This window comes from Topomyia yanbarensis, chromosome 3, assembly GCF_030247195.1.
Source record: "Topomyia yanbarensis strain Yona2022 chromosome 3, ASM3024719v1, whole genome shotgun sequence".
Taxonomy (NCBI): Eukaryota; Metazoa; Arthropoda; class Insecta; order Diptera; family Culicidae; genus Topomyia; species Topomyia yanbarensis.
This window is the reverse complement of record NC_080672.1, coordinates 26,501,845-26,526,970: the sequence shown is the minus strand read 5'-3', so window position 1 is coordinate 26,526,970 and position 25,126 is coordinate 26,501,845. Positions and strand designations below refer to the sequence as shown.

Below are 25,126 nucleotides of genomic sequence, written 5' to 3'. Positions count from 1 at the left end.
GTAGCATCTGTACCGAGTTACGTAAATTCTACAAGAAGATGGTAAATTGCTCACATAAAAACTATGTGCCACAAGCCAACAGGTACAGAAACACTAATCGATACCTTTTCTCGACGGATTGTGAGGGAATCTATGGGTGCTGGGTCATCACGCCGAAAGCCGGTAGGCCGAACGCCCTTAGGCCAATCTCCATTAGACCGAAGAGGTCATTAGGCCGAATGGGTCTTTAGTCCGAATGGGTCGTTGGATCGAATGGGTCATTAGACCGAATGGGTCACTTTTCATATAAAATTAATATAACTGATAATAAACCTGGGCGCTTGTAGTGCAAAATAGTAAAGAGAAAGAAAGTCGAGTAAAATACTGTTCCTTTCAATTCCAACTATAAATCTGAATCCTTCGTCCTCAGCATTAAGCGCATCTTCAGTGTCTTCTACTTGACTCGTCTCAAGTACAAGACACTAACCCTAACGGCCTTACTGTTGAGGTGGAAATACATATCTGTCATTGAATACAAATTTCTAGTTAGAATTAAAAGACACAATATTTACTCGACTTTCTTTGAAATACAACTGGTAAAGTTTAGGTATTGGTTAAACTATACTAGGAAAGGTTTTTTATACGGGCCTTTGTCCAATTTATTTTTTGCCTTTCAAGAGTCTCTTTCCCTCTACAACTGATTCCTGGCTTCACCACTGTATCATACAAATAAAGTTATTGATATGCCAAATAATCCGACCTCTAAATTGTGGAAGTTCAAGCATTGTAAATTTCCATGGATTCTGTTCTGTTAGAACTTGTTCTATAATCACACTTGAGACCGCGTTTATATTTTGTTGGGGTTAAAACAACACCTGATAACTAGGACATGTTTGTGTTTGTCAGATCGCAGGCGTAGTTTTGCGTGGACAATCGCAACTGCAAGTTCGAGTTTGTGGCCAAGGCTGTACTATCGCGCAGGACTCGATCGTTTGTATGTTAACGGGTTTGATCACGTAGGCGTGTGTCGCGTGAATGTAACTTTTTGTGTATAAATTCGCGCACATAGCCAAATATTCGCGTTGAATGTTCGCACGAGTATATGATTCTGAACTAGAAGGGAATGAGGTCTCCCATTATTATTGTAATTTAAATGGCATTTATAAATTCGGAGGTGCTAACATATTGACTTGATTACCATGGCGTTTCTGTATATGCAAGATCGCGGCTGTAGGTATGTGCAGATGATCGCGATTACATGATCGCATGCGTATCCCGATTTGTATCATCGCGAAGACAAGAGGGTTTCTACGTTAACGTGTTTGCTTGCATTATGTCGCGTATGCTAGCGTTTGTATAATTATGGTGCCATGAGATTTGTTGCCTAGTGTATATAAGGTCCGTATTCCGTAGTAGGAGCTGCCGGACGAGTACATATTCCATGATAACACGAGAGTGGGCATTTTAATAGTGTCACGTAAGATGGCTGTTTATAAATTCGGAAGTACCTTAATTGTCTGGACGTTTATATCTGTGAATGATCGCGTTTGTGACCGGGTTTAAATTATCGCTACAGGCTCGAGCGTTTGTATGTTATTGTGCCGATGTGTAATCGTGTAGACGTTTGTATTGTATTTCGTTTGCATATTCCCGTCTTTTTGTTAGTGTCATCGAGAAAGAAACAACAGAAAAAGAAGCAATACATTAATTAGGAATTCATTCAGTAAAGGTTAGATAGTTTTTGCGATTCCTATACGAAAATATCTTAGAGAAAGACATCAGACATTGTGATAATCATGTGAACAGCATCAGCATCAGAAATAATTGAAATGAACATACGGCACATGAAAAAATAAACATTAGTGTTCCGAACACCTCACATATAGTAGAAGCACTACCCAAGTAATCAAAGTTTTATGAGTGGCTATAAAACTACCATAAAACCTCAGTTGTTACTAGGGTAGCTAATAGCTGAACTTTGTTTGTGCAGGTGAGAGTAGGAAACAGCATACTACATAAAAAAAGATCCAATAAACCCTCCCGGCATCCTCGATGCTCCGCAATCGAGGCATAATGCAACCAACATTTTAAAGCAACTTTGTGCTAGATATGAATATGAAAAGCTACAATCATTATAAATAGAATATGAATGACTATTTCCCTAGTTGACACTTTAAATGACGATTTAAGAATAAACTAGTATTTATTGTTGATAATTGATGCAGTAAGCTAATTGAAATGGATACATGAAATATTACTTGCAGATGTTTGCAGTAACGTCAATCCAATCCACCAAGGGGAGGGGGATCTATGGGTACCAGTACTGGCTTTAAAAATACAAACAATTACATCTACTTGATTTATTCGAAAAGCTTTTGAAAAAGTGATCAATGTTCCACCGTTTAACGGTTCAATAAGGTAACATTGAGGCGTTTTTTTACAGCGGTCATTGTCTTCCAAACCTCTAGAACTCGCTCGCCCCATCCAGGCACGTAGCCAGAGGGGGGGCTAGGGGGCTAAAGCCCCCCCCGAAAATTTTCAAAAATAAATTTAAGAAACAACATGTTTTTCGGTGACTCTTAAAAAAATTGAATCTTGTTTGGTTTCAACAAATTAATGCGAGAATTGTGAGGAAGATTGCTATTTCGAACCACCGAAGACAGCGGTCAGGATATCTACTCAGTATGCTGAGTGTGATAAAACAGTTCCCTTCATATTGTGTGACTCGTCGGAAGACAAACGAAACTGTTACTTTAATTCTTGCTGTGGGGATCTGTCGAATGATTGAGTCGCAGAAGCAAGAAGTAGTGCTCCAGCCAAATACGGAGGCTATTGACTTCAGGTCTTTTCGCATAAGATCGATCTTATGCGAAGAGACCTGAAGTCAATAGCCTCCGTATTTGGCTGGAGCAACATTAATGATGTGAAATATTTGCTGAAGGTGATTATGGAGGTTATGCTTACGAACATCGCCTTTAACGAGTTTAACCATGTCAGGCGTTCAGTGCTGATGCCATTTAACAAATTAGCCCAGGCGAAACCAGTCATTTTGCATAACAACTTGTAACATGTGGTTGATCCTCATATATATGGACGATGAGAAAATCAATGCTCGGCTACAAGATCTGATACCACTTACTTGCACCGTGGCTATTAAAAGATTCCTGTCACATTTGGAAAAAATGGTATTCATTATAAAGGACACATCTAGGAAGTATATTAAATGGTGTTTTTGTGGCGAAAATCTAGGTGAACAGACATATTTCCTCCAACCTGACCCTGCACGTAAAAACTGAATGCGATAGTCTCCAAAACCATTTCCTGAAAAACAAACATTTGCCAAATTTTGGCTGCTGTTCGGATAATATTGACGACAAAAACTGCGTCTAGTATCTCAAAATCAACGGTCGGCACCATCATTGAGGAAGTCGACACTCGTGACCCGTCAGAAATTCGCGAACATGGACATGGCAGTGACCACTATGATGATAAGGAAGTGTACGAGATAGAAATGAACACCACCGCGACACTGTTGGTTAGGAAAAATATTTCTCAGCCTAGTAAATAGTTCTCCACATGCAATCGCTAGTTGTTCGCACGAGATCTGTAGGACAACCATTTACGTTTTATCACTTTCATTGTTCACATCATGGAAATATATTGAAGACACAAGGCTTCATTTAGCTAATGCATTGAACCGAATAAAATAAACGAAATATATAATAAAATTGCAGAAGTTTTATAGAAAAGTGAGCTCAAAAACTGTCCCAAAATGAGAACTTTATCGCTAGTGGTTGTGTCTAACAAAACTCAGATATTATGTTATATATTAGCCAGAATAAAGTTAGTTAAAGCATAAGCAGATTGAATTTCTGTAATAGGTTAGTGCACTGTACGCTTAGTAGAAACATCAGGCATCTCACTCAAGCGTGCTAGACAAAAACATTTCCGTTAGTTGATGACAATATAGTCGAGAAGACAGTTTTTGTTTTCGCGTCATTTTAATGCAATAGTATTTCTGTTGACACTCAATTTCATTTTATGCGGAGAATGCGGTCCGTATTTAAACATTATTAGTCCGCAAAGTAGTGATATTTTAAACAATCGAACAATAAGCAAGAAAAATGCCAAAAAATAAACAAGCCAAAAAGTGGTAAAACAGCGGTTTTTCTGAGGTGTTCATCAACCCAAGAATTGTATACCGTCGTATATTACTAATGTTGTTCACATACAGAAACGTACATAGTAGCGGTAGGACTATCTGTTGTGATTTTATCCTTACTTTTCAACGGATGTCAATAGATGCTAAACCACATATTAGTCAATCAATCATAATAAACTTAATGTTGTAAGCAGCAGCATTTCTGTCTCTTTCGATGGTTTCCAATTAATGTCCATGTAAGTCTAAAAACGACGTGACGATACAGTGAACAAACATCAGTAGCCTATCACGGAGAGCGACTAAAATGTTGTAACTAGTTGAGTCTACAGTCAATAAATTGGGATTAATGTTTCGATTTCATGTTTTCGTTTTATTTGTGTTCGTTATGGAATAAAATGAGAGAGATGAGCAGAGATCACGAAGAAAAAGAGAGAAAAAATAATAAATAAATTGAAATCGACCCAAGAGCAGCTGTTCTATATTTTCTGGGCACTCAACTACAGAACAACAGAAATCATCAAAGAAAGTTGGCCTTACACCTACGTTACTCTTCGACAGAGGTGAAGTAAGTGCGATGTATACCCGTCCATATGTCGGAATAAAGAGATGCTGAAATTATTGAGCTTGTTCATATTTATAATATTTCTTTTTTTTTCAATCTAAAATTTTATTTGAAACGGCTCAATGCGTTAGCACAACTGATCCGTGGGTCTTTTAATTTTTTTTACAGTAAGTAAAAATAAAAAAAATTCTAAGAATGTCGGTCTGCCAGATCTTGTTGACGCAGTTTGCTGCTGCGTGTTGAGATCTTTTTCCTTGGCGGTGAGGCCGCTTGGTGGTCATTCAGTCTGCCTTCTCTCACGTTATCGTTCCCGTCCATGTCGTCATCGGTACTGCTTTCTTCCTGTTCACGATCAGAGGTTCTTATTTGTTTCTCGTTCTTATGGGTCGCTGTTGTATATCCGTCTTCATCGGTATTTGCTTCTTTATTGGCGATGCTAGTTGCTGGTTTGGGAGCGGTTGTCGTGGTCGTTGTACCTGCATTATTGGGTAATTGGATCGTTGTTTTAGGTTTATCTGAAGGTATCGGTGGCTGCGTGTTAGAGTTGGCAGTAGTAGATGAGTTTTGACTAGTTGCTTCGGCGCATGTTTTTCCGTAGTAGGCTGTATAGTTACAGAATTGGCATGTTGGGGTCTGCCCGGGATATGTAATTAGCGTTGTTTGCTTATTGGTCAGGCCATCCTTCGGTGATTTGCATTCGATAGTCATGTAAGAAGGTATTGGTTTAGTCACTCGCATTCTCACAATACGAACGCCATTGGGAATGCCGGAGAAAAAATTTCTCCAGGTGTCATTCGTAATAGATTCTACTTCTCCATATTGCGACATGATTTGTTTGATGAAATCCTCCTTCGTGCGCGGGGCCAAATCATGGATACGCACGTCCACCATGTCGTTTTCCATATGCACGGGGATCTTGATTCTGGTGTTATTAAATTCGACCTCGTGTTGCATGTTGTTCTTTGCAATAAAGTTTTCGGCCTGTGCTAAGCTTCTAAACGTGATCAAGACACAGTTTTTACGTGATGTAGCTGAATGTAGGTAACTTCAGCGAGATTAAGCTCCATTTTCACTTTAACTAATTGTTCCACTTCCTTAACTGTTCGTGTTATCCCGTAGCACAGGCACTTTTGCTTCATTTGGCAAACTCATTTTACTCCGCAGCCGGGGGCAACGATACAATTTGTATGTGCACTGATATAGAACAATAGCTAGCTTGATTCACTGGTGCCTGTAGCCTGCTATAGCGTAGCAATTTTTTTTGCTTCTGCTTTTTGCGACATCAGAAGGTAGACCTTCTAGTTCTTTTGGTAATACATTTAACAAATTTCACGTACCGTCAAGTCCCCAGTTACCGTGCGTTTAGGTGGATTTGACGTGACTTCAAATCCTGTTTTTTTTAATCAAAATGAAAACCGCCCTCATAGTCACCGTAAAAATACCTATCTAAATACGTCACAATTTAGAAATAATATGAAACTATTACCAACAAAACGAGAATAAGTAGTTGAGGACATTTGTTTGGTACCAGTGCACGTTATATGATCAACTTACGGTGTATTTAAAATTTTGATTCAACTTTAGTTGGAATGTTTCAATAAAACGATGAAACGAAAGGATTTGGGATCTCTCCGATGGATTTAGGGAGCTAGTTCTTTAAATTTCGTGATTTTGAAACTGCACGGTGAACGACACATGCACGGCGACTGGCGATTTGAAGGAAAATTAGAAGATATTAGTAATCAGTGTTTTCATTCGATTTGTAGACAATTTTCTTTAATCAATTAAATTGTGGGCAGTTTCCTTCAGTTGATTTAATCATTTAAATTTATATTTTGATCCTATTGATTACCAAAAATCCTTCCTAACTGGGGTTCTAATCTACCCGACCAAGGCTAGTCTTGAAAATAGTTTCATTTAAATAGAATATATCAAAAAATTGTGTTAGCATGATGCCTTGGAACTGGTAATACTCGCAGAACACCAGACAAAGAAAATAGAAGTTGAACCGTCTCTGCGCATCTACAAATCGCTTGCTAAATCAGAAGATTTTGTACGAATTTCGACATTCTCTTCGTTCGAACATTTTATGGATATTTTTCTACTCATTTCGGTTTAGCATCTTCTACGCCTTTTAAAGGTGTAGCTTGGAACACCTAGTGTTTTCCAGCACCGTCAAGCATTGTCATATTCGGTTAGCGCATAAATACTGTGAACTCTAGAGTATACTTTGTTGTAACGAGAGTAAGTACTATAACCTTTCTTGTGACAATGAACATATTTTTAGGATTGTCTTTGATTTGGAATTGATTTCATTATGAACTTTTCAAAATTTAATTTAGTTTCTAGTGACTATATCAAATTGTCAGAATTAAAAGCTTTATGCAAATTTTTTTAAGCCCCTCCCGAAACAAAATCCTGGCTACGGGCCTGGCCCCATCCGGAAGAAGAGTGCGTGAAGACAGGGAAAATGAGTATTGTTATAAACAAAGATCGACATACTCGGTTCCAACATGTACGAAATGTGGTTCTGGTATAATTAGAAAATCGTATCCATGTAAGTGGCTTCATCAACAAGAATATCTTGAAAATCTTTGTTAAACATGATAACGTCAAAGTCTAGACAAAGGTTGCTACGATTCGTCGTTTTAGTTGTAACTATGTATGTATAACGGGAAATGATCTCAAGATCACTCTTTGCTCTTTAAGCAGAAAACTGGGTGAAACCCTCTTCGCTTCTGGCAAACCACGCGAATCCAATTTTGTAGCCGTGTTACAACTAAAATCATACATTGAAGCAAATACTTTCCTGTGCTTTATAATCAATCTATAGTACTACACACTACAGTTGAACCAAAATCAATGATCGGAAATCAAATTTAATTGAATTCCACACCATCACACGCTCCGCGAAAAGTGACACTTTTTTTCCTTCGACTGACAAATCGTATACATTTGCCGCAATTTGCATATAGAATTCGCGAAATGAGATCCAATTTGCTGCCACCGATCCGTCTAAAAAGAATCGGAAATCGGAGTTAGGAGTGAGTAAAATAAAATTTAACTTTTCAACTCTCCACTCGCGCTCGCATAATGTTGAAAAAAAGCATCAGAAATGGAAACTGAAACAAGCACGAAAAGTAATCGTTTTCCTGCGATTGTTGAAGGGAGCAGAGAGAGAAAAAAATAATCTAAACATTGCAACAATTTACATAACAATCAACGGAGATGAGATCGCCTGCGGGTCTTTTGTTCCCGCATCACTCACTGTTCAATTTTCGCGTTGACGCGGATAATCTCAGCTAACGCCGTTACGCTTCTAGTGAACCCATTCAAGGCCACCGACAATCGAAAGGAAAGAATGGGAAAATTAATCGTTTTCATAAGCGGCAGAAGAGTTGAAAATAAAACTGAAAACCCTGCCTTCCGAGAACGCCCATTTCCGAAATCAAAGCAACCCGATCAGAATCGTCTAAAATGCTATCAAAGCTACATTTCAAAGTGACACTAAATATCTAGAGAAAATTTTCAATAGGACGTAAGTAACAATGAGAGATTCTCTTTGGAGTCTTTCTCTTCTGTTCATTACTCGGCCATTTCAACATTTACTACTCTACTCTTTGCATAATATTCTAGTAAAAACCGTCGGCTTTCAATATGTACTGGAAAAATAGTGCAAAGTGTTGTAATGATGTCGTAATAAACAAAAGAGAAATTAAACAAAGAGAGGCTCTCAATGTTACTTACGTTCTATTGAAAATTTTCTCTAGATATAATAAATTTCTCTTGTTTCAACAGCCTACCCTGATTTATGATGTAATTTTACATTCTATTATAATTTTGTTATTTCTTTTCGATCGGGCTAAATCCTGACGACTTATGGCATCTTCGTTTTTGACAGTGCACTATACCGGTGTAGTCGGTGCTACACTCATTCAAACTTGGGTGTAATCAGTCTATCTCTTTCTTTGCACTACACCGGTGTAGCACCAAGAAAAAACGAAAACGCCATTAGTAGTCATCGTGACAAAAGTGATAATTGTGTTTTTTTTCGCCCAATTTCAGAATGTCCACCCGCGATGGACGGGATGGAACGGTTCGCCTGTCCGACGCCTGACCGGCAGGGTCGCTATCGGTGTATAGACGACCACGTGCTCTGCGACGGTTTCATCGACTGCCCCGAGGGCGAAGACGAGGACCGGCAAGCGTGTATGTTCTACAAAACGGTAAGTATTTGCTTCCTCGGAATTTTTCTTAATCTCTAGCCCACACAGTTTTGTTGCTATGTGGATGGAAAACAGCATTTACGTGACGTAGCGTAGCAACGAACATAATTTTGGTTAAAATTAGGATTGCTACATTCACAGAATAATAATGAAATTGCAAATTTAAAGTCATTTACAATTTTTCTTACAAAATCAATTAAAAATTGTTTTTGTACTTATTTAAGCTCTAGCGATGCAAACAAAAGAAAAGACGATTTTTCTTCATTTAATTTAGTTTAATAACCCAATCCCTTTTTACCCCCTTTGAGCTAAAAAAACTCCTTAGTCACGACCGGATGATTTCGTTTTACCAGAAACATTTTTCTCTGCAATCAAGCCCGACCAAAATATAATAATCGCACAATAAAACGTCATAAGAGCGGTAATACTCCTAATCCAAGCATGACATCAAAATAAATGCCCGGATTTTCAGTTTACTTTCCCACCTTTTCCACGTCCAATTTTCGTTTCTCTAAACACGTCCCCAGATCGTGTTTTTAACCTGAGCCATTGTTAAACGTACTGATAGTTATCGTTAATCGTGTGACAACCTGAGCAGTTCTTTTTCCACTTGTCGAAAACGGTAAAAAGACCAAAAACGTGTTCCCGCAGGGTGCACAGTGATTATAACGTTTTTACGCCGCGTCAGTGATAATTCCATAGTGATATAATATTGTTTTGCCTTATTTACGTAGCAACCATGTGAATCAGCCATACTATACCCCGACCTGTTGCGGGTGGTCGCGCAGTTAGCCATGGACCATTTGAGTTCTAAATGGTGTGATTTAAATAGCCCACCCGTCTCGAAATAACGTCGTCCGAAGCTACTGGAATCATCCAACCTTTTCGTGTATGGACACACCGTTCAAAATTGTGGTTGGTTCACTGTTTAGGATTTACGGTCACCGTGAACTGGAGCGAATCTGAATCAAACATCCGGTCGTTGCCTATTTTCCCAACAGTACCGTTTCGCTTCAAAGGACGGTTGTAAGAAGAAACAAGAAAGATCCAACTCCTAGCCACCGAATGTTTATTCCGACAAAAGTCCATACCAACCAGAACCTGCTTTGCTTATGAGAATGGCAGTTTGACATGCCAAAAGTTCCTGTGCGGTGTGGTGTGTGTGTATGAAGTGGAAACAAAGGTGATACTTTGCTAAGAACTGAATCTGACACCGAGTTTGTCTTTTCACTGTCACAAGTTGGCTCCTTTTTCGCTCGTTATGCGGAGCAATATTAATATTCTAATTGTATAGAGATGATGATTTCAGGTAACGCGATATAACGAGATTCGTTTAATTTGTAACTTTTCGTTTCAATTACGAATTGAATTATTTATTTGTACTGCGACAGATTTAGTTTTGAGTTGTGTCAAAATTAACGATCTATTTAAAGGTTCCTGTGATATCGTCACCAGCGCTACTGACTGAATTGAAGATTCCAAAATTATCGACATAGTTATGCCTCTAGTTTAGGATATGTAGGGTGACCACACGCCCTGATTTTTAACTTGCAGCTCGCCGCTCCCTTCCCAGTGAGAGTGCTGCTTCTTAACACGACTCATGGCGGGAGTAGTTTTGAAGGCACTTTTTGTTGGTTACTGCTCTTGAAACTAAGAAGTGGGTCACCGACTGCAAAATACTTGTTCCTTCTACGACGTTTAAACGCGAACTGGAGAATTCTTCCTCTAGCAGTTGGTTTCACGTGTCTCGTCGACAACTGGGAGGTGCTAACAATAAAATAAAATTTACACTCGTTCAACAGTAGACAACCAATAAAAGCACATTAGCGCATACATTAAACTTTGACAGGTGTTTTCTTAATTCTGTTCAATTGAACAATCATAGATCACCTTTACTCATGCACATCTATTCGAAAACGTATATTTGTTTTGTTATACTTTTTTCGGCAATTGTTATAGACAATAGTGATAATAATTATAACTATTATCAAACTATTTTTAATTCAAACGACTCTTTTCGTATTCTAAAATCAAAATGATCCCTGCAAACATACAGTGGATTGTACTGGCCGTACTGAGTGCGATAAGTAGAGCACCGGGAATCAGTAGCGACTGGCTCGAATGGCACGTTCCCCATGTTGATCGGAGAATTGCACCCGAAAAAAAAACATTTCTCCGGAAAGATCTACCCGGAAAGTTGAAAACAAGCTTTCCTAATAGCGCAGGGTTATCCGTACATGTAAAAAAAATTCGTTCATAAATTTATAAACAAAAAACCACGATTCCGTCAACTGAACTGATTTACGAAAATCGTGACCAAGTTCCTGAAATTATGGATAATTAACCTCGTATTTATGTAACTATGTGTGTTTACAAAAGAACTAGTTCGCGCAAAAATGTTTAGTTTTTGTTAGGTATCTTGGCTATCACGAACGGTAAGTCGCAAGGAATCATGAATCAGTTCATGTATAGATGAATAATATTTTTCGATTTTGTGAACTATTGCATCAGGTCGAATGGTAAGTCGTGACTATTATGCTAGGAATCATGAACTATTCATGAGCATGAGTTGTGACTAATTAGCTAGAAATCATGAATCAGTTCACGTATACATGAATAACATTTTATGATTTTCTTATGAAATTTTTCACGAGCACGGATATTGATTCGTGGCTAATATATTAGGAAACATGAACTAGTGGGGAAACATCTGTGTGTCAGAGACAAAGGAAAGAGGGTGGACAAAGCTAACAGGAGGAGAAGGATATTAACTTTCAGTTTCCGGCATCGGGAATCAACGGCAAGGATTACAGACTCGGACAGTCTTCATCAGGATGCATCATGTGGTCTTCCTCGTGGCGGCAGGGGTCCTCCAGACGATTTCGTAGTACGGCTCAGATGCGGATCGGCAGCACACCGCGTTGCGCGTGTGATGTTGTGCTGTGGGTCTCATGTTGGTTGGGTCATTCACCAGAGACATTTTGTGTCGTCTTGGAGTCGCATCAAACCATTGTTGGTGTACGGTACAGGCATGAGAAAGCACTTCTGAGAATGACAAGAAAAATAAATATTGAATATTGATGGTTTTTATGAAGGTGTATACGAGGGACTTATAGAGGAGATCGCGGTTTGCCAGTACATCTCGAACCGGGATATTGGGTGATTTTCTTCGGGTACGAAGGGAATCTGTAGTTGAGATCTGGCAGAACAGTACTCACCGCATGCCCAGACAATATGTTCGATATCGTGATAACCGTTGCCACAAGCCCCAACCAGCCTTTTTGATGGTATATCCAAGTTGCAACTGAATGATACGTGTTTATATCCCACTAAAAAGTCGCACAAAATGCAGAAAATCGGCATATGCGTACCAAACTGGAGGCCATATACTTACATATCTATTGAAATTGACTATCTCTCACCAAAATATACATGTTAAGCGCGATAATTAAAGCGTGTTAAAGCGATTCTAGAAAATGTATTTACGATTGGATATGCGAAACAATCTCAGATTATATGCGATATCCATAACTTGTATATGAATCCGGAACACGACATACTACTAACTCTGATTCGTCGGTAAAGAAGATCAAAAACTAGGAACAGCTAATAGGCACATCATAACAAAATACTAGCAGGGTTTGGGGATAAAAAAACGAATGCTGATTATGAACCGGATTGCCAAACCCAACCCATCGACATTTGGATTGTAGGACGGGACTTACTACACAGAACTATTTTAATTATTATAAGCGTGACAATATTTGGTAATCATATCTTATATTCAAGTAGATAAACCCTATTTCGTTAAACATTCGGTATTTCAAATATGTCACCTTCTAAAGCGCCCGCCTTAACTGAAGAGTCCGCTTCTTCATTACCTGGGATGGAGCAATGCGAGGGAACCCAAACTAAGATAATCTTGTACGATCTTACAGACAAAGTACGCAAGAGCTCCCGTATTTTCCCCAGAAAATAGGGAATGTGCTGTCTAGGTTTCACTAAACGGAGAGCTTCTATTGAGCTGAGGCTATCGAGAAATCTTCAATAAATTCAAACAAAAGTCCAAAAGAAAGTCACGTCACGTCAAATTGCTGAACATGGATGAACCTCGAATCGGGAAGCCAATTTTGTTTCGACATCCATCAACCACTATCAAGGCAAGTCATTTTTGCACGGGCCTATTGCCCAGCGTAGCCTAGTTTTGTAGGTAAGAATGAGAAGTTCACTATTGTATCAGTACTTCACTTGTGAATGTAACGTTATCCTGAGGGTTTACTAGAAAAAAAAACACTACTTCATTGCTCACTTGCCGGTAAACCCGCTCAAACACAAAAGAAGGGAAAAATACTAAAACCTCGATTAGGCGGAGAAGGCGCAAGATAACCTTGGCAGCGGATTAGCACAATTCTTTTTATTGTTACGCTGCACGGACTGAAAAGAACAACCAATCGATCTGAGAGTCACAGAACGAATGTACATAAACACTTATATACAAATTATATTCACGAATGTTTTTTGTCTATTTCATCCGCAAAAGCTAAAATTACGAGAACGATCCCAGCGCATTTTCTAGTTACTTTACTAAAGTAGCTTTGTTATATCAAATAACAAATTCTATTGTTCAGCAATGTTGAAGCTTATACAATTTTACACAAGTTTCTCGCTTACTGTATATCGATATTTGGCTTATAAAAAGATATAATCAATGTGACAAAACACTAACGTAAACGGTTTTGTGGGGTACATTTGTGCCACAGATAAACTTTAAATGGAGACTGTTAAGTGAAAAAATAGGTAGCACTTTAAATATTGCTTGCAGTTGAAAGAAACCGTAACAGAATAACAGGGATTGCAAATAGCTCTGGGGTACGAATGTACCCCACAAAACCATTTTAGGGTTAAAAGCGTATTTTTAATTTGGCTCCAGAAAAAGTGCATAAACATAAAACCTCTTGTCTCTAATCTATTGTACTTTAATGAAATTTTTTTAAAAGTCGCGAGTCCGTTTTGAGCTTTTCGTTGGATCCCGTCGTAAACCTTGAATGATCCTGGTTTACCTAGTGACCGTGTGTCAAATGTTAAAAAGAAACGAAACCTGATAACTTCTCCACCAACCGATTGCAGCAACTCATTCAATGTTTTATCTGAGTGTGACACTGTCCTATCAACCAAGCAAAGCGCACACGCTGACGACTGTGCCGTGCAGAGTGTTGCCATTTTGCTTTGTGCGTTTCTTCCCGCATATCGCTCGCTCTCGCCGCAGCGCAGAGACGTGGTGTATAATTTCACGCGTCAGTGCTCGTTGATTATCTCCCGCAGAAGAGGCTTACCCAATGCGCTATGAACCCAATTGAACTGCCATCGGTTGTGAAAATATTAAACACACCCTCAACTATTCTCATGTTCAATATTTCGTGTGACCTCCTTTCGCCAGGATTGCGGCTTGGCATCAATCCGGCATGGACTCTACAAGTTTTTGTAAGACGGATGGTTCGATTTTTAACTCCCTCAAGTTTGTGGAGTTTTGTTCTCGTAGCTCCAATCCAATCCAAGACCTTAACTTTCTTATTTTTGAGCTACTGTGATATTGCTTTTGCTGAATGCTTAGGGTCTTGGTGAAAGAAAAAGTTCCGCGAAATTTTCGCCTTTCAGGCACTGGCGCCGTTCCAAGACATTGAGCTCCATACCATCACTCGTCCTAGAGAAAAACTTAAATTAAGATCCATGACTTCTAGAGACCTTTATGTAAAAAGTATACCTCCTCCATGCTTCTCGGTAGGTTGCAAGCATTTTGCCTTCATGCGCTCTCCTAGCTTTCTTCAGGTCGTAATTATGCCATCTGACCCAAACAAGACGATTTTTGTTTAATCGGTTTTGGCAATTTGCTTCGCCGCAAAGACGCGGTGTATAGTGTTGCCGTCGGTGCTCGTTGGTCGTGACGTACCACACGCTGTGAACTCGACTTATTCGGCGTTAGTTTTATGATCATGGGGCTGATGCTTTGGTAGTATGCAAAAGCGACTAGGGTCATTTGAATGCCTAATAGTGAGTTTTTCGTCGTATCTGGTATAACACATAGCTTCCAAACTGGCAAATGATAGTCAGCAGTTTTGAATGGTAGTTCGAATGAGGTCATAGAAATACAGACTCTCATTCCAAAGTACTACATTCTCATCTCTCAATACAGAAACGTCATACCCTACGCCACTGCAAACTTAATTATCACATGCTAACTATTCAGCGCGCTGAGTCATTTTCATGTGATCTTTGTGTATCCGATTAGGGCACCTCATACTATCTAATATGAAATTGGTCAGATGTAGCGCAATTGCGATTTCGAGTATTTGTCTGTCCCTACATAGATGACACCGTGTTTGGACGAGTGAAACTCAGAGACATACTGAAATTCCTTATCCAATGCGGCAAAGAGCTTTAGGCTTTCTCGCAGATTTGTAAGTTTAACTTACCTTTAATTTGTGCTGTTTTTTCCCACTCTTCCTATTCTCCTTTCCTTCCGATCTGGGACGGGACATGTGGATAGATGTTTTCTTTTCCATTTTTCATTCTTTGTTTCCAACTCTGCTCACATACGCTCTCATTCTGGATCAGCTTGGTTCAAAGTGACGTTTCAGAGCTGGATCAATTTGACACTAGTTTTTATTTTCTATCCGCATTTCTCGTCCCAGCTTCCGATGAGGGAAGTGATGAGAACACATGGCAAGGCGACAATCCCCAACTACAAATGGGGAACGTACCATTTCAACCAATATATTCTGATTCCTGATTCGGGATACTTACATTGTAAAGAATATGCAATATTCCTCCCTTAGGAGAACAGTTGGTTTAAAATCACATTATGCTTTGTACTGGTTGTGATCTAGGCCCAGACCCAAACCTTGAGTCTGGGACAGACTGCGGATCCGGATCAGTTCATGGATCCGAGCTAGTTCAGTCTGGATCAGGACCAGCTCTCGGATCCCGACCAGTACCCATCCCCTTTTTGCCTTGCCAGATCCGCCCCTGAAACAGGCCCAGACTCGGTGCTTAGATCCAGACAAGTGTCTGGACCAGTGTTACCACATTTTATTCTTCACCTGAAGTGAAAACTCTTTTCCATCCTAACTATTTTTTGCGAAAATCTGTACCAAAATCTGCACCAACAAAACAGTTAATACATTCGTTTAACTAGTTGTATACTAATGTTTCGATAATTTGGCAGTTTTATAGATACATTATCCTTTCCAAACTAGTTTTATTCTTTCTCCATTAATAATCAAAGAATTCTATGCCAATACTTTGATTGATGTTCATCTTCTGCGTCAATTCCATCTGCCTAAAGTACACTCTTTTCTTGTATTTTTTCGTTTATGTTAACTAACCTGATGCACTGAGCTCTTTTGCATATCCTGTACACACTTTTTCATTATTACTTAACTGTCCGCCAAACAAAAGTTTCAAAAAAGAAGATCCACGGCTCCGTTAAGCTACCGCTATGAGCCATGTCAAATAAACGAATTAATAAAAAAAAAGTTTCAAAATAACGTTTTACAATTTTGGCTCCGAAAATCTGTACTTTTGTACTTTTTACAAAACTCTGTAATCTGTACCGTCCAGCATCTGTACCAATATAAATCGAAAAATCTGTACTTTTACAAATAAATCTACACTTGTGGTAACACTACCCCATATGCCCTACCTTCAAGGAGGGCCACAAAATCGAGTGTTATACTACCGAGACATAACAATTCTCAGTGTCGCCTACAAGGTACTCTCTCGAAATCTGTTTAGCACATACTGCGCTCATCAGTTGAATCCTTTGTCGGCGAATACCAGAGCTGGTTTCGAGACGCTGGGTGGGTCAAATGAAACCGGAGGAATCCCCTACTCGTTTGTGATGTTAGATGGGTTGAAGTAGGGCGGTGCACTATCCTATTTATTGTTCTACATGCAAAAGAACGGAACCGCCATCCCGAGAGCTGTCATGTTTGTTAGCTTCGCAGACGACATCGACATCATTGGCGTTGATCGCAGAGCAATGGGAGAGGCATTTTGGCTACGAGAATCAGTATGACTGTAAACTTTGATTATACAAAGTACATGGTAGTTAGTAATGAGCAGAGCAGTCTAAACGATAATGGTTCCGAGATGGAAATCCATAGGGTACGATACGAGGTTGTCGACGAATTCATATATTTTGAAACACTAGTGACATGTGAAAACGATGTTAGTCACGAGGTAAAAAGGCATGTACCGGCTGAGAATAGGAACTTTGTAAGGATTATGTAATCAGTTAAAGTTCCGCAACTTACAGACTCCTACCGAACTTACTCTAAATAAATCGGTAATGATTCATGTTGCTCTTCGTTGAGTGTTGACTACCGAGTGCTCGGTGTACAATTTGAGGGAAGAATTCTGCGGTCCATACTAGGCAGCAGAGTATAAAATGGAGAAAAGCGTATACGCATGAACCACAAACTGTACCAAGTATACAAACATGCTGGCATCGGAAAGCTGATAAAACAGGACAGAGTACAGTGAGCTGCTGGATATGTAGCGCGAATGCCGGAAGAAAGATCAGCTAACGTTATTCCTAGTAGACAACCTGCAAAATGCCATCGACTTCGAAGTATCCGTATTTTTCGGACACGATGATGGTGATGATGATAAATACGCGGTAACTCATATTAGGTTTTGTTGCGAGCATGCTCTCAGAGAGTATTTCACAGAAATTATACATTTCACTGGATTGTGGGAATATTTGAGTTCCTATAGAAAGCGTAAGTTCAGTCTGGTTCTTGGATAATTATCCCACGACCTACCGTCAAAAATCTCACCTAATATCATGGTCACTTACGATTAATAGATTTTTCGGTATTTTTCCAAGCGAATTTGAAAGGCCAGAATCTGAGTTTTGGGCTTTGTATCCGGTAAATAAAGAATGTTACGATCAAAACTTGATCAGCTTCAACTTGACTCATTTTTCTTCATCGTGTATTAAAAAAAAACTGCGCACCCCTCATTTTGAAGATGTATATGTGTGGTATCGTACCTACTGTTTGATTTTGACCTTTACTCATCAGTCGTGTAAATGACATCGAAGTAAGGGAAGCAAAGGATCAGGTGTTCGGAAAAGTTGATCAATAACTAGGCAGACTGGATCGGGGAGAACTCGAAAGTCGGAGGCCGCAAAAACGCCGGAAATGGTGACCGGCTATTTCAGGCGAAACCCCAACCTCTCTGTTCGAGATGTCCGCAAGCAAGCTGGGAATGTCATCCACATCCATGCATCAATGTATGTGCTAGAGTGCCTGGTAAAATGTCTGTTGTTTTTACTCCTCTATTATGCCGTTCTGTTTTGGCCGGATTGGGTAACTTGCCATTATGAAAAAAAGGCCAAGAAGTGGTATGCTGCGAACAACGTCCGGATGGTACCCAAGGACATGACCCCTTCCAAAAACAACAGCGAACAACAGAAAAATATTAGGCCTACGTTAAGCGGAACCTAAAAAGATATGAAAGACAGTTATCAACGAGATGCAGTTCAAAGCAATCTGGCGTTTGCGATGAGAAAATTGGATACTGGCTGTACAAAACTAGATGAAAAGAGTCAAATGAAAGGCCTGGCAATTCGCCTTCGCTTAAAAGATAGCTGGAGTGCATTTTTTCTTTATGCTGTATTTTTTATTTTTAACGACATTCAAATAGCTAGAGATTACTGAGTAGGGAAAGTTATGAAAATTTAGAGCCATACTACTCAAGTGAGAACAAGCATGTGAAATATACAGAAACTAGAAGTGGCAGGGCCATTCGAAACAGGCTTAAAATCTTACGGACTAATCTTTTGTCTTCTGATGGCAGGAGTCGAGCTTAGGCACAATTACTACGAATCGCTCAAGTCTACCAGCATGTCTCCCGGCAAAGTGAGAATTGAACTTGCACACATTTACACATTCTTGTTTGACAAATTTTTAATCGTACCACTGTCCATTAGCGACGAATGTTGCGGGTGTCCTCATCGAGTTTGCCACTGAGTTGCTTTTTGGTGATAGTGCCAAATCTGCTGAATCTGTAGCTGATGGAAACGGAAGATCAGCGTATAGATTCTGTGTCCGATGTGCTGTTGTTGGCGATTGTTTCCATTAGGCAGTTTTTGTTTCGTTCTATAGTAACAGTCCACTAATCATTAGTAGTCCGACCAAGTGCAGCAAGTGGATCTGCCTTGGCGATGTACTTGATGCCGTAATGACCGGGACCCAGCACGGCTTCGGAAGCCTTGCGTCGTAGAAGGGAAAACCTGTTAGATGTACTGGCTTGTGGGAGATGGTGAGAACAGTTGCTGATAATACCGAACACTTTGAGAGGCCTGACCGGAATCTTCTCTCCTGGCGTCCATTTCGATGTCTGTGAAGATTCGGAAGTGATTCGTGTATTCATTGTTAACTAGCTATTGATAGTTGCCTGTTCCAGTTGACATGGTGAAGCTTGTGCCAATATTTAGTCTGTTTTTGAATCTGGGTATTTGGCGAACACTTTGCAGGCGGAGCTCGACAACTTCGAAGATCCGACTAACGTAACCTGTTAGCGTAGTAACGTAGCCTTCTATCAGCTGTACATCTTCAGCTACTACTATGTAGCGATTGACAGCCCGTTTGCATTGTTAATGCTGCTATACAGCATCAATGTAGAACTGTTAAAATTTAAAGCCTTTAATAAGCACTGTCTGTAGTCGGCTATCCGGAGCTCAAGTGGTTTAGTTGACCAATCGTATTAATACGTCAAATGATAAATTTGCCAAATTTTCAGCAGCCGTCTGCCCAGAGCTATTATTATATGATAACGCTATTGGCACACTTACTAACAACTCTTCCCTTTCCGTGATACATGTAGAGATACAGAGGATTCCCCGGTTTCTAGCAGTGACATGTATTGGACTAACATTCCTTCCCTCCCCAGAAGATCTGCATTCAAACGTGGCCAGCATTGGTATTGATCAGTATGCAGGAATTAATGTGGATTGTACAATGTGGCTCATCATGCTATTCCGAAGTATGTTGTTCCAATGAACATTCTGCAATCTTAATTGGTTCTGGTCAATAACGGAGTAGCAATCACGGGCGATCTCTTATGCTATACTATGCTAATTACTAGAAACACTCCTTACTCTTTTTTCTCACTTCCTCCTCACAGAACTACATGAAGGTATTACTTTGTGGGGGGCTCGTTGTGATCTCGTTGCATCTCTTTCTTTTGCTCACGAGTTTGTCGCAGCTATCTTGAAGCCTTACTTGATCCATGAAATGGTTCGACCTTTGAGCAATTTAACTATCGACTCTTCTCTGGCTTTTCACCTCCATCTACCGCCATTTAACTCTCGTCTTAGTGAACTGTTAAACTGCTGATTCCTTCATTCCATTTAGTTTTTGTTTCCGTGAGTCATTCAGGTCCCAGCCTTATAACGATCTACTCGGATAGTCTCTGGCGGTGAACTCACCATTCTCCGACTGAGATCTTTCCGAAGGAAGAATTTCTCCCAACACAGATACCCGCTTTCTTGAGCCATTTAGCGCCCAGCTTTATCGAGATCTACTGGGCTGTGAAAATACTCTACTCCGACTGAGTTTCCTGGCTTCGGAATTCCTCTCGGGAGTCTATCGTACTGCGAATTTCGCAGTGGTAGATTTCTCTCTTTATCAATGTTCGTTTCCCTGAGCTGTTTAGTTCCCTGCTTCGTTCCGATCTACTCGATCTAGCCCCGGCGGTAGACCCTAGCCTAGTAGGTGTTTGTCCAACAATTTTGAATGGAACGTAGCTTCCGGCTCACTGGTGTCCTAACGACCTATTGCTAGCTGTTCACCCGAGCAAATTCTTATGGGCTCAAACACCATATAACCTCTTAAAAAGACCTTGAATATGGTCCGTTTCAAATTTGACAACCATCAAAACATCATAAAATGGTCTCAACAACCCATAAATACATCAAAATTTGGTTTATACATGGGATCTACAGGACCATGGCGATGGTGAGTTCATGGGTTGATCCGATCGCAAACACTATCAAAATACCATATAGTGGGAGTGAATCTGGACCATTGGCATGGGGGAATTATGGGCTTCTCGTTTGCACAGGCAACGCTCTGCTGTAGAGCAATTTTGGCAGATGTTATCTTATAAAATCCGGCTATCGATGATAGTCGGGCAAATAATGATGCTAATATTCTACTCCGTTGCTGGTGGTGCTGGTTCATAGTGCGGGTAAGTAATTGCTCAAAATGTTTCACTTGGGCAAAGCTCCAGTGAATTTGGTTGGTCCATCTTTTCCGGCACACGTGATTTTTCTCGTACCATAGCAACAAGTTTCGAGCGTAGTATATTACGCCGTTTCGTGTTCCCCAAGTTATTCAGAGAGTGCTGATTTCATCTCAACCACAAATCACCTGCCAGATCATAATGTTTGTGAACATATTTGTTGGTCTTTTAATCATAGTAACTATATTGTGCAGTATTTGAGCCCCCTCCAACCAAAATTCTGGTTACGGGCCTACATTAGACATGTTACCATTCAATTCAGTTTTAGTTTAGAATCAAAAATGCATTTTTAGGACTCAATGCACAAAAAACTTCGGCAAGCCGAAAATAGGGCAGCGACAGTGTAAGCCATGCAACTTTGCTTAAAAAGATTATCACAGACTTTTTTCATCGCTTAACACAAATTCACCTGGCATTTTCATTTTCAGTCTGTTAGGAAACAAGAAAAAGTTTCAATATCCATTCGGAAAAGATATTTTCGCTCGCGGACCCACAGCAACAACTTCGCGATCCCCTGGGGGTCCGCGGACCCCAGGTTGAGAATCACTGTTTTAAGTGATAGAGATGGTACTCTTATAGACAGGCCAGTCCAACTAACCAGTCTATGAGAAGAATTTATTAGAAGAATGTTGGGTGCGCAGAGCGGTTTGAATCCAGTTTTAAGTGCCACAAGCAATATTAAGAAAAAGAAGTGGGCGTAGCGTAGTTGGTAAATCGATTGCCTTGTATGCAGCGTACCTGGGTTCGAGTCCCGACCCCGCACACAGGGTTAGAAATTTTTCATAAGAGATTTTTCTAACCCGAACAGGCGAATGACCTTAAGGTTAAAACCTCTATAATCGAAATAAAAAAAGAGAATATTCTGTCTGTCAACACACAACAAAATTACAAATTCTTCATTCATTTTGTTCACTAATATTCCAAACTTAACCTCACTATAGCGCTCTAATGTGGATTTTTTTCTCTCTTTTCCAGACGAAAGCACATCTGGATGTGTTAGCCGACGCCTTATTGCGATGGGCACGAGGACGTTAGGCTGTATAAATAGAAAACAAAACAAAAAAAAACACAACACACAGACGGACAAACCAACCAACAAACAAACAAACAAAAACAACTAACCGTAGAGACAAAACACTATTTTTAAGAGGAAAGCAACTAACTCAACTGACAACTAGGGACGACAAGTGACATCGGTTGAGAGAAGTATCCGGATAGAGCGCGGAGAATCTGGATGGAAAGCTGTACATAGAGAACAAAACAATTCAAATAGATAAAAAAGTATATATATTTATTAAGGACACTCGCAGCAGCGCAGAGAATGGCAGCAGCAGAAGCAGCAACAACCGATACGACAAGGACTGTGGATTAGAAATCCATCAGTGAGTAACCGAAAACCCCACAACAAAGAGACAAAACCAAGAGTGATGCGAAATATTGACCATCCCTACCTGTCAGCTAGTGACAGATTAACATTAAGTGAGTGAAGAAGAGAGAGAGAGAGACAGTAAACTGACGAACCGTGCAGTGCCGCGCATATACGCTGGCGATACGAAACACTCTAAAGTGTGAACAACTGTAAGTACATTAAAGTGTATCAAAAGAAAGCAAAACAAAGTATGTGTATTTTTCTATTAATTTCGAAAAAGTTATCAGTCACATGGATACCTAACCTAAGCTGAGCGAGAGCGAGACAAATGCTAAAAGCACTCGCCAGGCGACGAAACACGAAACGATCAAAAACGATATTTTCCCACTTGTTCGGTTTTAAGAGACTTTGCTCCGATCGAAATAGTGTTCATGATGCGTGCCGGGGTGACAGCATTCTGCAGCCCTGATCTCACTGGTTTGTTTTGTTTTCACACTTAACAAACGAAAAACAAAAATAAAAACGAACTTTTACTATACCATCTGTGGAAGAAACTTGTAAAAATACTAACATCCAAGATCGTTCAAGTTAATGGAATTAAGTCAGACAAAAAAAAATCTTGCGGAAAACTATTCTCATGGACAAGGCAGCTATATTGTATAGATAAGTCACAATTTTAACAAATCAAATGAATCCAATCTTAGTGAACTTTAAAAAAGGTAACAAGTCACATCTAAGCGATAAGAAAAAAACACCCTTCACACTCACACATACCAGCAACAACAGCAACACATGTACATACACACTCACACGCAAAACAACACTCACTCTGTCCACTCGCTATCTTCTAGCCACCAAACTGGAGCCGCATTAAGGTTACGTGCGTAAAGCAAACAGATATCGTGTCACATTCCAATTATACAATAAACAAACAACATGTAGAACACAAGTGAGGTAGCAAAATCAACAACTAACATAAGCCTAGAGGCTATTGCCACTTGCCAAACCAAACGGGGGGCCCCGTGTGTTGAAAAAAAAACAATGGTAATGAGAACCAAACAGAAACCAAACCAACAAACAAACAAAAAGAAAAAAAAAACAAGTCCGCGAAGATCTTATTTTAGTCAAAATTTTAGTTATTATATGATTACAAATTCTGTTCCGGCAAGCGACAGGTCGTTATTGTAAATAGAATAAACCAACAAAAAAAACAGAAAACAAAGTAACTAACCCAAGCTAGCTCTCGTGTAAAAAGATAACGTTTTAAACGCTACGCACCGTCGTGACAGATAAACGATAGGAAAACGAAATCTCTATGTTTTTCTTCGAATGGTCTCACCTTCCGTGTCGCCTTGTCGACCATGTTTTGTTCCACATTTGTTTCAGTTTAGTTACACACGCACGTAAAAAGACCATGCCTACTTTGCCAGCTGGTTCGATTCGTCTCGATTCAGCTGGGATTATTACGTGAGACGCGACCCTCGACCCGTGTAATGTCAGTTGATGTAAAGCTGCAACCGAACTTTTACCCTGTTGAAAACAGTGACTGATTAATAAAATGGTTAATGTTACTAGTGTGAAAGAGAAGGAAATTTCTTGACAAAAATCAAACCAAAAACAAAAAGATGGAGAATATATATTTTTGATTGTTTTATTTTGATGTTTCCAAGAGTAAAGGTCGATCTGATCAGCTGACAGAAAAGTGTAATTTACTAAATGAACAATCAACTGTTAAAAGAGGGGTTTTTAAACAAAAAAAATATAATTGGTTGTGGATAGTTCAGTCAAGTTTTCCTTTCTTTCAAAATGAAGAAAACAACACTTACTACATGCAAATTGAAACGAACACATAAACCAACAATTAAAAGGTCAATATTTAAATTGAATTTAAACAAAAGCAACACGAAAAATATATAAATGTCTATTTGCACAATATATCTTTACTTTAGAATACAAGAGAACAGATTCTAATAACAAAACAAAACGCAAACCGCGCAAGACATCAAAGAATAATCAGAACAAACACCTCAGAATAATAAAAAAACACAACAACAACAACAGCAGAGTCTCTCTTCGATGTCATTGTTATAGCGTACATAAAAACAAACAGAAGGCAAGACACTCAAAATTGTCGAAAAGCATTATTCTTTTCCTCTATCCGAGGGCTTTTGTAAGGCGTCAGCCGATGTGCCACTAGTTGAAAGCTTAATTTGAATACCCACCACCTAGGTTAATTTTTATCATCGTTTCAAAGTTAACAAGCGAATGACGACAAACTGGAATGGACGAAAAAAAAATGAATTAGATAAAAAAAAAAAATAGTTAAGAGAAAGGATCAGGATCGTCGATAACGTCTCTGAAGTAAAGATATGAAGCCGGAAACCACTTGCTTCGGGAACTAATCGTAACCTAAAAACCGTATACAATTAATGTTTCTATTAAACACTCCTGCCTGCCTGTCTGTATGTCTGTCTGTCAATCTGTCACTGGTTTTGTTGATGTTTACCTTTTTATTGTTG

At 39.5% G+C, this 25,126-nt stretch overlaps 1 protein-coding gene across 1 annotated transcript in view; it reads left to right on the top strand.

Moving 5' to 3' along the window:
- Positions 1–24,909, top strand: part of LOC131693333 (uncharacterized) — a 172,669-nt gene extending 147,760 nt beyond the window's left edge. Inside the window, exons 2-3 of the mRNA XM_058981055.1 lie at positions 8,769–8,929; positions 22,214–24,909. Of these exons, the coding sequence (XP_058837038.1) occupies positions 8,769–8,929; positions 22,214–22,273 (221 nt within the window). The 3' untranslated portion in view covers positions 22,274–24,909. The remainder of the gene's footprint in view (positions 1–8,768; positions 8,930–22,213) is intronic.
- Positions 24,910–25,126: the final 217 nt, after the last annotated feature.